This window comes from Gobio gobio, assembly GCF_949357685.1.
Source record: "Gobio gobio genome assembly, chromosome: 2".
Lineage (NCBI taxonomy): Eukaryota > Metazoa > Chordata > Actinopteri > Cypriniformes > Gobionidae > Gobio > Gobio gobio.
In genome coordinates, this window is record NC_137098.1 from 48,046,238 (window position 1) to 48,063,359 (window position 17,122).

Genomic DNA, 17,122 nt, shown 5'->3' on the forward strand with positions numbered 1-17,122 from the left:
TAGTGCCCATATTTACACATCGCAGTATTCATACTGCATGTATAGCCTATTTTGCTGTGCATTTTATGAAATAAAAAAATTATATTTACATTTTAAATGTCTAACTGCAAGTCTTTTATTTATAAATTCATACTTTATTTTAAAATTATTTAAAATATGATTTATTATTATAAATAAATGTTTATTTTTGTTTACCAAAAGTTTTTTTTAAAAGAAAATTAGCAAAAACAGCTCAGAATTATACAGTTATCATAATCATACAGGACGCTCCAAGGCAGAAATAAATTCATAACCACTTTTGCTGGACAATTTGTCCACATTTGTAGTTTATCATTTGGTTTGGTCATGTTTGCCCAGTTCCCAGTTAATTTTTGATAAGTTATCAATTATATTTTAGTTATCATTAATGTCTAGCTGTTATTTAAAGGACAGATTGTGCCCTGTCAGACATCTACTTATAAAACCGCCTTGATAGAGCCTCAGATGTATTGCGCAGCAGAAACTCTGTCAGTTTGAAAGTTCAATGCCCTGCTGTTGCTGCTGTAATGCTAATTTGCTTACATGCTGCACGCACAGAATGTGTGAAACGGGCCTAAGCCTTATAATTTACAGATATTGAGTCATCATGTTGCAGCTCAAAGTGTAATTCCAACCGTCACGGAGGTTTTTTTCCCACTCTGTCACCACAGTTTGCCTGTTAACCTTCTGCACCAAGTCTTGTGTTCAATAACAGCTAGTCTGATCACAATCGGTCCCTTATTTTCATTCTTTCTCTCTCCCTCTTTTCCTTTATTCTGTAGGTCAATATGAGAAATCCCTGAGCAAGTACATTCGACATTACGAAGGCCTGACCTACGGCACAGACGTCTTGCACAGCAAGCACCAGAGGGCTAAGAGATCTCTGTCTCACCAGGACCAGTTCGTCCACCTGGACTTCCATGCTCACGGCAGGTCAGTCAAACTTTTGTTGCTCATCTGTTTTTTCTGGAAACCCGGATGTTCTGGTTTAATACTTGCCCTCTGAGCATTTATGAGGGGAAATTAGCTTCCCAGTCTATTTTCTTTTTTTCTTTGTTCTACCTGAGGTTACACTTTTCACAGAGCATTAGAGTGGTAGAGACCCTCTGTGATTTAGCGCTCGAGGCAATGCGGAAACAAATTGATTCAGGCTTAGATCTTTGGGGTCTGGCAAACAGCCCGCTGACTGAAAGCTTCCTATTTCTGTGGTGTGTGAGCATGTCTTTATGCATTGCTCTGTTCTCGGATTGTGCAAATGGTGAAGCGTAATTGTACCTGAGGCAGTGTCGCAATATGCCCAGTCAGCATTTACACAGGATGTGATTTGCATCGTTTTGATGCTAGGATTTGTCTTACCGTGACATTCACTGTCTTCCTGTTACGGGTTTATGACTAGTAAATTAACAGTTCATAACTCACTGTAGTAAGTTTAATTCAGCTGCCAGCTTTTCCCTTTACATTCCCCTCTATATTTAATCTACAGATTTCATCTGACACAACCTATTTTTGTAGCTTTCTTGTCAGTACAGCGTTTTTAGAGATTCATTTTTCAGTCTCTGCTGGAGTAGAGAGCCTGATGAAATTGCAGTGGGTCTTCATGAAAGAAATATTGCAGATTCAATACAAGTTAACCTCTGCCGCATCTGTAGTGTCATGTTGATTACCACAAAATATAATAACTGGTACCTCAGATTGAATAAAAATGATTAAACGTACAGCCTTTCCCCATAAAAGCTTTTGGTGCATATTTATCATAGCGTTTAAAAGCAGAAATGTAAATCTTGTATTTTTGTTAACACACTTATATGAATTATTCAGTTTCTTACGGTCCAAAGGGTTGCTCATACTGAAAGCAATTTGTGGCAGCAAAGCAACTGGATATTATTTATTTTTTAAAAGAGTTGCGTTTTTCGTTGACGCAAGCAAAAGAGACAGTTGGCAAAGAAATAAAGTTGAGCAAAGCGAAGCAATGAAAATCAAGCGTAGCGTTAGTTCTGGCAGGTCACGTCAGTCAAACTCGCATCTGCTGACTCTCAGCTGATCCACGTCTACCTATAGGAATATGACGCTTATCACAGCATCCCTATATAAAAGGACCATTCAGTATTATCAGCAGCTTTATCGTGTTGCCCAAGAGCTAATTCCTCTCGTCCAGTCAGGACTAGGGATGGAACGATTATCGGTTTCACGATAAACCACGATAAAATGTACTGACGGTTAGTAATATCGTTTAAAAATTAATTATCATTAAAACCGCTCGTGATTATCTCGATTCAAGGCAAGTGGACTTTGACCTCAATACCAAAACTACGTCTGGTATTACTACCACTCACACTAGCCTCTTTGGCATTTGAACTTATTATAGTCTTCTCAAAAGCCATCTGTTATAATCGGGTTGCGCATTATAACCAACCACATGTGTTTCTAATAATCAGAGGCGTTCAGATTAGCCAGAGTTTTGTCGAGCGCGCTCTCACTCACCGAAAACGTGCGATATACGCAGGAGATTCATTCATCATACGGTGGTTGACTATTTTTGTTCTATTTCAGCAGCGAAAATAGTTTCAAACAAACACAGCAGAACCACAGCGCATCTGATATGACTGGCATAACGCTGGCTTTACGTTCGAGATTCATGAATTTAGGGACCGTCTCTAAAGTTACTTACAAGATTATACACGTGTCTAACTTCTATAGCATTTGAAGAGAATAACTTAGTCACAAAACCAGCTGTAAAGTGTTCATCTAGGTGTCCGGTATTTTTGATATTTAATCAAATAAAATATGAATGAAAATCTGGATATGCATTATTTCACTAGGATACTGTTTGGGCTCATACACAAAATATGCTAGATTTAAATGTGTCATAGCTGATAGGACACTGATGAGAATATTGCTTGGAATATATTTACAGAGATAATCTTAGCTATTATATTTACACCAAATTATTATTATTTATGCGTTATGCGTTGCTATTGATGACGGCCATTATAAGGAAGGAAATCCCACAGAATAGAATCTAGCTTAAAAAAGTGCATAGAGCTGCTTTAGTTATTTGTTGTTTGTTGATTTTCAAATATAAAACTTGTTGAAATGTTTTAAGTGTGTGCATCTGTTCTTTTTGAACACTTTCATCTCATTTGAAGAACACCGTGATAATATTGATAACCGTGATAATTTGGGTCACTATAATCGTGATGTAAAAATTTCCATACCGTTTCATCCCTAGTCAGGACTGGCCTTCTGATATTCCTCTTCAAATAAGACACATTTTTCTTGAATCATGTTGTACACTAAATCATTGAACATTAATAATATCTGCAATACTTTTATGTTGGTTCTGTTCTCTGAGGGGAGTTATTTCTGCTCTCCCTGCTCTTATCCACTGACCAAGTTGGCTGCACAGGTGGCTAAGAGTGACTTACATAGGTGGCGTCAGCCTGTCTTGCTCCTCCTTTTTTTTACTGCTCCTCCAAGCCACCGATTTTGAGAGTACGGTGCAAAACTCCAGTCCAGTCCCAAATTTGACAAAGAGGCATTCGCAGGCCAAGGGAAACGCCCGCTAGCAACAGGCTAACCAGGTAGCACCACCTCTTCTCCACGATCCCCGGAAATGCACACTATTCGAAAGATCCACCCGCAAGGACTGCCTCCAAAGGGAACGTAACGCAATGTTTCTGGTCAGTTGAACATGCCTCCCCAGTCTCTAAACCTCTCGCCTATGTACATGTACTCTTCCCCCTGTTGTGAACTTTTATCTTCTAAAGTGTAGGAAACTCAGAAGATGAAGACCAGGAGACTTTGGGATCAAACAGAAGTTATTCTTTTAATGAGAACTCTCTGTGCTGCAGGTCGTCCGAAAACAGTCTGACTCAAACAGCATACCTGATAGGTTATATACATTCCAAAGGGGGAGGGATTTACATTGAGGTTGAACAAAGCATGTAAATTAAATATACAGGTTTTGGGAAAATCGCCCAGACAGAGTTTCTCCAATCCTACTCCTAATCAGCATAACTACAGGGAGAGCAGAATTATTAGGCACGTTGATTTTCTGATCATATTTTTTTTCCAGGCACATTTGACCAATTCCAAACCACAGTAATCCTAATAACTACTATTGATTTAGTATTTAATAATGTATAAGTGATATATAATTGTTCATGAAGGCTGGAAATGAAAATCACCTTATATTCAGGTGTGCAGAATTATTAGGCATGTTTTCTTTTACAGATAAATTGAGCCAAAAAAGAGATTTAACTCAGACTGAAAAGTCAAAAAGTATTAAATGCCCATGAGAAGGATGCAATACTAATGCAATACTAGACATTGCAGTTAAGGCGTGACCATTGGACAGTGAAATGCTCGTTGGGTCAGCAGGATCTGACAAAAACAGGTGGTGAAGAAAAGACACCTGTTAACTGCAAAAGAATTAAGAATTAAGGTGATGAATTAAGGGTGAAACCATCAGGAACCCTTTAGTCTCCAGCGCCACCATTTTCCAGAGCTGCAACCTACCTGGAGTCTCCAGAAGTGCAAGGTGTCAGGATCTCAGAGACTTCAGTTAGGTAAAGAATCCTAAAAAATGACCCCCACTAGATAAGAATCACAAGCTGAAGTGTTGTAAAATACATGAAGAAGGTTTTTTTATAGGCTTTATGGACAGATAGGTTGAGAGTGACTCTTGAAGGACCAGCACCACATCCTCTAGTACCACTGTTTGAAGAATTCATCTTCCAGAATCTGGCAGTACGTTTTGGGAGTTCATTTTAGTCCATCCTGAAGTCCGTTTTGCAGAGATGGACTAAAATTTAAAAGCATTTAATACTTTTTGACTTTTCAGTCTGAGTTAAATCTCTTTTTTGGCTCAATTTATCTGTAAAAGAAAACATGCCTCATAATTCTGCACACCTGAATATATGGTGATTTTCATTTCCAGCCTTCATGAACAATTATATATCACTTATACATTATTAAATACTAAATAAATAGTAGTTATTAGGATTACTGTGGTTTGGAATTGGTCAAATGTGCCTGGAAAAAAAATATGATCAGAAAATCAACGTGCCTAATAATTCTGCACTCCCTGTAATCTATTCAAACGCATAGAGGCAACGACGGTGAGAGTCTGAAAACAGGTCCGGCAGGAAATCTCCTGCTGGAAAACTCAACAATCTTCCTTTATACCTCAAATGCTCACTGTAAAACAGGCCCAGCAGGAATCTCCTGCTGGAGAAACCCCAGAATTATTATCTATACCTTAAATGCTAAATACAATGTACTTTCTTAAATTTGTAATCTTACACCCCTTAATTGATCCTAATGTAGTACAGTTGGAAGGAGGGGACCGAGAAAGTGAAACTTAACAAAGGGCCGGTACAGAAAATATCTGTACTGCCACACTAGGCTGCATGGCTGGGCAGGGAGTTCTTGGCCAGAACAGAACACAGAATACCGTCAATCCAAACTGCATGCTAATTGTCAATCATCTTTGACGATAGTGGTCCTGATAGAACATTAAAGGGGTGGTAAAACACATTCTTTTGAAGGCATGACTGTGTTTGTGGGGTGCACTGTAACATGTGTTCATGCTTCGTTTAAAAAAAAATTGCCTTATTTTTCATATATTTGACCTTTATTCTACACTGCTCTGTCCCTCCTTGTAAAACGGTCTGATGCTTTCCGGGTTGTATGAAGCCAGTCCCTCAAAAATACGCAATGGGCTCAGTTTGGTTAGCTGGCCCAGTGTGTTGTGATTCGCTAACCGCAGTGCACGTCGGAAACGTCACGCCCCTTACCTTTACCGGAGGCTGTTCAGTATTAGAAACAACGGCGTCAATAAAACCATATGAGCCCGAATCAGACCCAGAACATTTGAGTGAAGATGATCGAGCAGAACCTGTTCAGTCCTCGAGAGGAAAGACTGCGGATCTATAATGATCGCTACTGAATGGCACTATAACTTTTGTATTTTTAGAACGATTATAGCCAAATATCTGTCGCAAGAACTAACCCAAAACGAACACTAAGCACGGTCTTTAACTAGTAAGTTAGCCAAATCACACACAGAACCATGTTTAGCATGCCTGTAGATAAACAATACATAAAAGCTCTAATCAAAGAATCATTTACACTAATGCCAGGTTCACTGTTGAGATTTTAACGTTAGTGTTTGTAACGATAGGTGTTCGTCGGATAACGTTAAGTATGAATGAGCTTTTAACAGACTGGTTTGCAGAACAGCGTTGTCATCTGTTTACTTCCTTGCTACAACCTATTACAGGAAAACACATCGATGAAAAATAAATCAGACTTACAGGTTGTGGCCCGTGAACAGCTTCTGTTTGTAAATCCAGCTTTCAGGACAAGCCGTTGTGCATATCCTGTATTGAACTCGCGAAGTTTGTGGAAGATTGTGTTGTCCTCCGTGAAATGTGCAGCGCGCGCGTCGTGCATCCACGCACCGGCAGGGTTTTTTTCACGCAGCTGACGTTGTGCAAATCTGGCATTGAAATTGCGAAGACGGTGGATGTTTTCCTCTGTTAGATGTGCTGCAGGGAGCCCTGCGCGCCTGATTCCCCGCTGACTCAAACACACGTGCATATAACATGCTGTATGTTAAACGCTCTGCAACGCACCCCCGTCCCAAGGAAGGCTGAACAGAGTAAGTACCCCAGACCTGCAATCCGGATGAAAATAACAGCGTTTCCATGGCATCGCGGCAACAACACTCCAGCCTAACTAACGTTATACCACAACAGCGCCGCGATACAAAATGGCCTCACCCCCCCTTATTTAATATTCTCGGAGGAGGGGTTTATGTAAATATTGAGCCTGTTGATGTCACCAACCCTGGAGGAATGTGTGTAGTCGCCTACTGGCCGTTTGCTGTAGTTCTTAGAAACTGATTTCTTTAAAAGCAAATATCTCCCTTTGCTTTAAACTTTGAACGTTGTAACTTTGCAGATGTTGTTTATGCTCAAGCAGCAACATTACACGCTAGCTAAAGTTAGAATAGTGAAATCGTGGTTTACCACCCCTTTAATTTTAACATTTATTCACAGCATTTTAAACGTACCCCAATAAACTTCCATTGTAAGTACATTACATTAGTATGAACCTTTTTCTGTTTTTATAAACCAAGGCTTGCGTCAAAATTATTTATTTTGTAACAACATTCTACAGATGCCTTTCAACAGAGTTTGAGTTTATTTAAAAATACATGGCATATTTCACTGAATTCTTTTGACTTTGTCTTTTGAGAGCCATTAATGACATACAAGCCCATCTCAGTATATTATGAATGAACAAATGAATGAAAAGCCTAGTTTTATTAGCCTATGCTATTGGGACTTGTAAAAGTCTGTGATGCCACTAGGGATGTAACTGTATTTTCGCAGTATGGTAACCATCTCAGTTATTATTATTGACCATTACAAGTCTGACTCTAACCGTTAGGCCATAACTGCCCTGAAAATAGGTTTTTAGGTTGAATAAATGCAATTTTTTTTATAACAAGCTTGAAACCATTAGTTTTTGTTAAACCAACTTAAACCAAACTTGTATTTTGATGGGTTGAAGACCTTTGAGTTTCTGAGTGTATCTGACAATGTTTTTTTTCTCAAATAAAATGAATAAATGATCATTAGGCATTCTCTCAGAGCAGCATGTGTTTATGTCCTCATATTGTGAGACGACAGATGCTGAAAACACCATGAGCGTCACGCTACTTGAGTATGTAGTAGACAAAAAGGCGCCGCTCATTCACATAGAGACACGCAGAACAAGCAGGTTATATTTTTATATAGCAGTCTTTTGCACTTTAATATTCACTGACACTAGACCATATTGCGATATGATTTATGGAGCAAGTCTAGTGGAAAAGTGGAAAGAAGTCTCTGTCTGGTTTATTTTATTGCCAATGCTGCAAATGTGCACAATATGATCATCGTACATGTTCATACTGTAATATACAACCTTAGAAAAATCTTTTTTTCCTTCTTTTATCTTAACCTCCCTGTTATGTCAGCAGTAGTTTTCCATTCTAAACCTTTTATATATAAACAAGAGCCAGAGGACTGGGAGATCTGAGCCTGCTAAGCCCAACAAAGAACCTGCTTTCCTACAAAGAGGCAGATCTGTCCGTGTGTTCCTGTGAGTGAGTGCTGAAAGCTTGTTGACAAGTTCCCTCATCTTGAGCATTTGGTTTTTACTTGTTCTGCATAGTGTTCTTTTCTGTGCTTTGGAAACATTTATCAGGATGATACCGTAAATCTGTTTTCATGAATGCTTGCGTGTGGAGATAAGAGTGAGCATAGACCAAAAATGACCAAAAGTACAGATTACTGTACTGTACAAACGTTGCTTTGAGCACGTATACGCATGTGCACAAGCACCAGTCTATTCCTTTTTGTCGTGACAAAGAAATGCACCAAAACTCACACGCAAGTCCACACAACCATCTGCGTTCTTCCTGCCTGCATGTATGTGAATGTGTTCAGCGGCCTAAAAATAACACATCCCAAGTGTTCATTTATTTTCACTCTCTCTCTCTCTGTCTTCACATGAAGTGAGACTAAAGGAAGACAACAGCTTACTAAGGAAGTACGGTTATCAGCGAGGGAGTATGCCACAATGGATGCTATATTAAATAGTCATTGTGGACATCAGAAAAAGTGGACGGTGCTAACAGGGTCCAATGTGAAAACAGGGTCCAAATGTTGTGCTATCCAATTACTCAGACCACATTCAGTGCTAGTCAGAAATTAATCTACATCATATATGTAGTGCAAAGACTCATTTGAGACGCGTAAATACCAGGTGTAAACAGCTATCTGTCTCGTCTGGATCACCCTAGATGGATGTCAATACCAGGTCTAAAGGGCCCTTGTTTACATGAGAGGGCTCCTTTCTCCCTTCAGACTTCAAAGGTCTCTTTTGAAGCCATTGTACTTAAACATGATGAAAGTCATCTATTTTGAAGGGGGTTCTAGGAGGCCAAAGTGTGAGTCAAGTTGATATTTAGGGACAGGAGTAATGATCGCTGCTGATAATTCAACTTTGACATCACATGAATAAATTAAATTTTAAACTAGGCTATATTAAATAGAATGCAGTTATTTCAATTTGTAATACTATGTCTAATACTGTTTTTACTTTATTTTTGATCCAATAAAAGCAGCCGTGGTGAGCACGAAACTTTTTTCAAAAAAATCGTACTGACCCCATACTATTAAATGGTAGAGTACATCATGTATCATCAAACAATACCAACAACCAGTATGATACCAATATTTATAACAAATTTACAAGGGGCAGGTGATAGACACAACTTTGTAATTGACAGTCAGTCCAGTTTTCTGCACACAAAAATTCCCTTTAGATTCGAGTATAACACCACTAAGGAGGGTTTTGTTCAATAGGTATTCTCTTCGTCCCAAATTGTCCTCTGTCCCATTTCTTAATGAAAAGAGGCAGTGTGCTTTGTTTGACTGCTGGATAGTTTGCATATGACAAGCCTTGGTGTTCTCAGTTATCACTGAATGCTGTTTTGTTTTGTTCCTGACATTAACTCAACTGTATGTTCAGACACGTGGGGTGTGGTGGTGTGCCTTAAAACAGTTATCCATGGCTGAAAGCAGTGTATTGTTTGAAAGAAAGCAGTGCAGCAATATGAATGTGTGTGTGTGTGTGTGTGTGTGTGTGTGTGGTGCATTTGGTGTGTTTTGCCTATTGGGATTAACGGTTTAAGCCGCAGTGGAGCATCATGCCAGAGGTGGAACAGAATGAGCTCTGGAGCTAATCTCTCCAAGGTGAGTCCACAGCCGCACTCACTCCCCTCAGCAGAAGCAGAGAAGCTTGCAAGTTCATGAATATTTAACAATGCAGGCGATTCATGGGGGGGTCACACATCACCGTATGACTTGAGCCTAGTCTGTGTGAGTCTTGCGAGTTAATACTGATATGCGCATCTCGTACCAGAACAGTCTGGCACCTTTTATCACTCTCACTGAAAAAGTGAGGTAATCTCTTTACTGCTCCTGCAATGTCACTGACATCATTTCCAGTCATGTGCGTGATATCCAAAGTCAGAGTGAGAAGTGTATTAACATTACATTACAGTTCATTAGCAGTCAATTTCCAATCCAAGGTGACTTGGAGTACATCATCTATGGCACAGTCCATCTGGAGCAACACCGACTCGAGTATCTAGCTCAAGGGCACAATGGCGATAGGTAGTTTTTCCTCCTCTGTCATGCATGAGGATTTGGATTGGAACCTGATGATCACAGTTAACTTCCCCTAGCCCTATAAGTTAACTTCCCCTAGCCCTTTAGGTATTGGCAAGGTTTCGGAAGTCAAAAATCACAAGCTCCCAGTTACTAAACAAAGTCTTCAACTAAGCAAAGCTGAACTGAGAGCTTGTGATTTAATCTCTTGGGAAGTAACTGTATAGATCAGCGTCAAAATAGCATGAAGGTTGAGGAGGATTGTTTGTTATTCGTGTTGACTGTTTTCAGCTTTTCAGCTCGCATCAGTCTGATCCTATGGGAATCCTTGTGATTTTGCTGTTTTGGGTTGTTTGGTCCTTTGTACAGTGATTTACTTCGTCTGTTAAATACATAAAAATTACACAAGTGCTTTTTTATTTATCACAGCAGTCCATATTGGATATAGACCCCGCCTTTAGGCCTTGGTTCAGACTGGACTGTAAAAGTCACTAAACGTTGAAGATAATCCTCACTCTAATTGGCTACCAGCTCTGTGTAAATATGCTAGTAGTGTAGTTTGGAGACGCAAAGTGAAAATTGGACAATGGATCACCCCTTATTATGATGGTTTTCCAGCAGAGACCATGGAAGAATCAGTACCTGTACAGTCGAAGAAGTAGAAAATATCGGAAGCCAGAAAACAGAAAGAGAGACAGAGACAAAACTTAGTGTGAACTGAGTGTAAAAATCCTGAGTAGTGATGCCCAAGGGGCTTCTTTTTGTTGGACAAGTAAGGGAATTAATTATTCTGACTGCTCTCTAAAACTCACTAGTGTCAGTATAATTTACATAAAACTCTTAGACGACCATGCTGATCCACATTGAAAAACTACTGAATGACCCTTTAAAGTTTATATATTTTTTCTTTTTCTTTTTTAAAGAATAATTTAATAACAGTGTTAAATGTAATCTTAAGCAAATGTTGAAATTAAGGCTGCGTTCACACTGCAGGGCTTAATGCTCAATTCCGATTTTTTTGAAAAAATGCGATTTTTTTGCAAGGCCGTTCACATTTCAAATTAAATGCGACCGTTTCTGATCTCCTGTGTGAACGTGAAATGACCCAGAAGTGACCCGCATGCGCAGAAGAGTACTCAACGGTCAACGACGTCACTTGTTGTTTACGGAAGTAGCCAAATATGGGTGTCAGCATTGGAGTTCGTTTAGCTTTATTAAAGTTATTTTCGCAACGGAGCCAGCACCATTACAACCTTCTCATGTTAAGAAGAAAATTAAAAAAGAGGAGGAGAGCAAGGTTTTTTGCCATGGCGTTTTGTATCTTCTCATTCCCGCCTACTTCAACGTACAATGATGACGTTTGTCGCATATCAACGACGTGCGGGTCGGATACATGTGACCTGGCAGTTCAGACTGAAGACGCATTTCAAAAGATCGGATATGTATCGGATTTGGACCACATACCCAAGTGGCCTGGGTCGCATTTGAAAAGATTGGATCTGTGTCGTTCAGACTGTCATGAAAAGATCAGATACAGGTCGCATAAGGGCAAAAAAATCGGAATTGGGTCGTTTCAGCCTGCAGTGTGAACGCAGCCTAATATGTTTTTCATACTTTGCATACATAATTCTTTGCTTTTTATTTTTCAACACACAATTTTATTTTAATATAGCAATTGTTTGGTTATTGACTATAACATAAAAAATAAAAATTGGCTTATTGCTATTGGTATCTGCCAGAATTGTAATATCTAAACTGCTCGGTACATGTGGTTATATATAATGTTTCAATATGATATAATATACTACAACTTTCCTAATTGTATTGTTTTTGGTAAATATTAGCCTGACAAGCCAGACCCACATCAAGATGTTGGGTCTGGGAACACACTATTGGCAGGGCTCAATCCGAGGGGCGGGATAAACGGTTGCCTTTCAAATTCCCTCTGGATATAGGAAAGCGCTACAACCAACCAGAGCGCTATCAGTGGTGAGACAACCATCACAAGCGGGTTCTGGCTGAGTCCCATGCGTTTTCCCACCAGTGGAGCAAGTTGATAGATTAAATTCTAGCCGTATCCGGTCTGCAAAACTCTGAACACGTTCTTTTTTTGTTAATTACTTCAGTGCCGTTCTTTGTTAGCAGGGAAGTAGCAGGGCATTCACACGGAACAGTCGCAACTCTGCCGTCATTATGTTAAGCCCGCCCACCGACTCTATGCACAATGTGATTGGCCTGAATAGTGTTTGGTTTTTCAAGCTTGCAAGTCGACGGAGAGTTGCTAGACGACCCTCGCTGCAAATAACATTTGCTGCATATAGATTTCTAGGCTAGGTAAATATAGGTTCTGAAAATAAATTCCAACATTCTCAAAAGGGGATAGTGGTTTAACAGAAAGTGATTTAGACTTTGCCAGAGAGGGTGTTAAGACATTATAAACCTGCTCAGTGTATATTAGCCTGGAATTTATTGATTAAACAGCCATGATCACTGTGAAGTTCCCTCTACGTCCTCTCCACCGACTGCAAAAATATAGCAGTCAGCAGGCACAGAGTGAACCAGCACATTAAATAATTGTCTTTGTGTTTGTGTGAGACATTTATTTATTGAGTGTCTGATGTGATGTTTCTGTCTCTCCTAAACGCTGATGCTGCACTTCTGCCAGCATGTCACTCATTGTTTTTATAGCTTAGGGCGGCTATAAAGACTGACTTTCTAAAGACAGATTGACTTGCTCTATATCACTGAAGGTGTTGTTTTTTTTATTTTTTTATTGAGGCCAGCTTCTTCAGCTTATAATATTTGTTATCTGATATACCTCTCTCTCTCTCTCTCTCTCTCTCTCTCTCTCTCTCTCTCTCTCTCTCTCTCTCTCGCTCTCGCTCTCGCTCTCGCTCTCGCTCTCGCTCTCGCTCTCGCTCTCGCTCTCGCTCTCGCTCTCGCTCTCGCTCTCGCTCTCGCTCTCGCTCTCGCTCTCGCTCTCGCTCTCGCTCTCGCTCTCTCTCTCTCTCTCTCTCTCTCTCTCTCTCTCTCGCTCTCGCGCTCTCGCTCTCTCGCTCTCTCGCTCTCTCGCTCTCTCGCTCTCTCGCTCTCTCGCTCTCTCGCTCTCTCGCTCTCTCGCTCTCTCGCTCTCTCGCTCTCTCGCTCTCTCGCTCTCTCGCTCTCTCGCTCTCTCGCTCTCTCGCTCTCTCGCTCTCTCGCTCTCTCGCTCTCTCGCTCTCTCGCTCTCTCTCGCTCTCTCTCGCTCTCTCTCGCTCTCTCTCGCTCTCTCTCTCTCTCTCTCTCTCTCTCTCTCTCTCTCTCTCTCTCTCTCTCTCTCTCGCGCTCTCTCTCGCTCTCTGGTGCATGCTGGGAAGTGGGGAGCTAGTGCATGGGAGGGTGAGCGTGTTTACATTTACATTTACATTTAGTCATTTAGCAGACGCTTTTATCCAAAGCGACTTACAAATGAGAGCAATAGAAGCAACTAGAACGGTCAAGGGCTACAGTATGCAAGTGCTGTAACAAGTCTCAGTTAATCTAACACAGAACACACAACTTTTTTTTTTTTTTTTTTTTTTTTTTTTTTTTTTTTTTTTTTTTTTTTAATAAATTAGACAGACAGAAAATGAATCGAATGGAATGTTAAGTGCTATTCTTGATTGGTTAGGTGCTGCTGGAAAAGACGTGTCTTTAGCCGTTTTTTGAAAATGGCTACAGACTCGGCGGCTCGAATTGAGATAGGCAGGTCATTCCACCAGGTGGGGGCAGTCCAGGAAAAGCTCCGTGAGAGTGATTTCATGCCTCTTTGGTATGGCACTACAAGGCGTCGTTCACTGGCAGACCGTAAGCTCCTGGAGGGTGTGTAAGTCTGAACAAGCGAGTTTAGGTATATTGGTGCAGAGCCAGTGGTTGCTTTGAAGGCGAGCACCAGTGACTTGAATTTGATGCGAGCAGCTATTGGCAGCCAGTGGAGATTGATGAAGAGAGGCGTGACGTGCGCTCTCTTCGGCTCGTTAAAGACCACCCTTGCCGCTGCATTCTGGATCAGTTGCAAGGGTTTGATAGTGCATGCCGGAAGGCCCGCTAGAAGAGCATTACAGTAGTCCAGTCTGGAGAGAACAAGAGCTTGGACCAGGAGTTGTGTGGCCTGCTCTGATAGGAAGGGTCTGATCCTCCTAATATTGTATAACGCAAATCTGCAGGACCGGGATGTTGCAGTAATGTGGTCAGTGAATTTTAGCTGATCATCAATCACAACTCCAAGATTCCTGGCTGTCCTGGACGGAGTTATGGTTGATGATCCTAGCTGAATGGAGAGATTATGATGAAGTGCTGGGTTGGCTGAGACCACAAGCAGTTCTGTCTTTGGAAGGTTGAGTTGCAGGTGATGCTCCTTCATCCAGGCAGAAATGTCTGTTAGGCAGGCAGCGATACGACCACCAACCGTGGGATCATCTGGTTGAAATGAGAAGTAGAGTTGAGTGTCGTCAGCGTAGCAATGATAGGAAAAGCCATGTTTCTGAATGACAGTTCCCAGTGATGACATGTAGATGGAGAAGAGAAGTGGTCCAAGCACTGAGCCCTGGGGTACTCCAGTGGCTAGATGATGTGACTTAGACAGTTCACCTCTCCATGACACTCTGAAGGACCTACCTGAGAGGTAAGACTTGAGCCACTGGAGAGCAGTTCCTGAGATGCCCATCTCCATGAGAGTTGACAGGAGTATCTGGTGGTTAACTGTGTCAAAAGCAGCAGACAAATCCAGTAAGATAAGTACTGTGGATTTGGAAGCCGCTCTTGCCTGTCTCAGTGCTTCGGTAACCGAGAGCAGGGCAGTCTCAGTTGAGTGGCCACTTTTGAAGCCAGATTGGTTGATATCCAGGAGGTTGTTCTGTTCAAGAAACGTAGAGAGCTGGTTAAAAACAACTCGCTCGAGTGTCTTTGCAATGAAAGGCAGAAGGGATACCGGTCTGTAGTTTTCTAAAAGTGCTGGGTTCAGAGAGGGTTTCTTAAGCAGTGGGGTTACCCGAGCCTGCTTAAATGCTGTGGGGAAAGTCCCGGTGTGAAGAGAGGTGTTGACAATGTGAGTGAGTGCAGGAGTAACAGAAGAAGAGATGGCCTGAAGGAGGTGAGTGGGGATAGGGTCCAGTGGACAGGTAGTGGGGTGGTTGGAAAGGATGAGTTTGGAGATGTCAGCTTCAGAGAGCAGAGAAAAAGAGGGGAGCGTATGTGTGATGGTTGTTGAGATGTGCGTGTCGGTTTGTGGTGCGGAGAATTGGCTGCTGATGGAGGAGATTTTATTTGTGAAAAATGATGCAAAGTCGCCAGCTGTAAGAGTTGATGAAGGAGGGGGGGGAGGAGGACAAAGGAGTGAAGAGAATGTTCTGAAAAGTGCACGAGAGTCAGAGCAGTTGTTGATTTTGTTGTGGTAGTAGTGTTGGTGAGAGGGAAATTTAAAAACTGTTTCTTGTCTTTATTTCTTTTTTTCTCTTATTTAAGTATAGCTCATTTTGGAAAATTTTGCGACAATCTGCAATTGGATTATAGTTAGTTTTTAATTTACTGTGAATTTGGAAATCCGGCGGGAGTTTCGGTGGAAGATGTACTGCTGGATGTAGGAGAAAGAGTGGGACATGGAAATATTATATCAGCGTCTCGGATGAACAAGGCTGTAGTGGTGTTTTTGAAAGATGAGCAACTTGTTAATCGATTGGTTGAAAGCGGAATTACAGTAAGTGGAAATTTTGTTCCAGTTCAACCTTTGGTCTCTCCAACAACAAAAGTAACGATCTCCAATGTTCCGCCGTTTATTCCCGACGCGGATATAGAAAGAGAACTGTCTCGCTTTGGGAAGTTTGCAAGTGGCATTAAAATGGTCCCGCTCGGATGCAAGAGTGCAGCTTTGAAGCATGTGTTGTCGTTTCGACGACAGGTGTATATGTTTCTGAATTCACAGAATCTGAATGTTTCATTTAGATGCGTTTTTGATGGGAAGTCGTATATGGTGTATGCCAGCGCTGGAGAAATGCGGTGTTTTGAATGTGGCTCAATGGGACATGTAAAATTGTCGTGTCCTTTTAGAAGTGAAGAGAGTGAGGCTGGTCCGAGTAATATTTCGGACGGGAGAACGGAGCATACAGTGATAGAAAAAAATAGGAGCAGTGAAGATAAATCGCTAAATAGTGAGAATCGTGTTGGAAATAGTTTGGAACCGTTTCAAGAGTGAGGTGTTACTGATGCTCAATTGTGTAGTAGTGAAGAGCAGAAGGAAATCAGTTCTGGTAATGTTCAAAAGCAGAAACGTGCTGTGAATGGTAAGCCTGTTGTAAGTGATGTAAAAGTTTGTTGTAAACAGGTTCAGGAGCTAATTGAAGTTGAGGATGAGATAAGGAGAGAAGATCAGATGGTTACTGAAAGCAGAGAGGAAGGAGAATCCAAGGCTGAAGGTGGAGATGTTTTTCCTTCACCAAAGTTAGTGTTGGAAACTGATAAGGAAATGGGTAATGAGGATGGTGATGATGATGAGAGTGTTCAATCTGATTTTTCAGATATATCTGATGTCTCGCAGATTACCTGTGATCAAGTATATTCGTTGGAAGAAATTAATGAGTTCATGGATGAGACTTTTGGAAAAACTGTTGGAATTTTGTAAAGAATTTTTTTTCTGATTTGAAAAAGTTTGAAACCTCAGTCCTTTACTGGCAGAAGAGGGTTGGGGAAGATGGCGTGAGTCAGAGAAAAAGATTCCGGTTAAAAAAGATACTTTCAAAGCTCAAAGTCATGCAAAACGTAAATTCAGCTGGGCTAAATGAGTTGTACTTCACTTAAGGTGACTTTACTACCCTTCTTTTTCTGTCTGTCTCTTCTTACTTTTAGTCTTCTTATGGAGATTA

General features: G+C 40.9%; 1 protein-coding gene across 1 annotated transcript in view; it reads left to right on the plus strand.

Annotated features, from left to right (window-relative positions):
• The window catches only part of adam10a (ADAM metallopeptidase domain 10a), an 81,797-nt gene that overhangs the window by 21,405 nt on the left and 43,270 nt on the right, over positions 1 to 17,122 (plus strand). Inside the window, exon 2 of the mRNA XM_079845779.1 lies at positions 801 to 951. Coding sequence (XP_079701905.1) covers positions 801 to 951 — 151 coding nt within the window. The remainder of the gene's footprint in view (positions 1 to 800; positions 952 to 17,122) is intronic.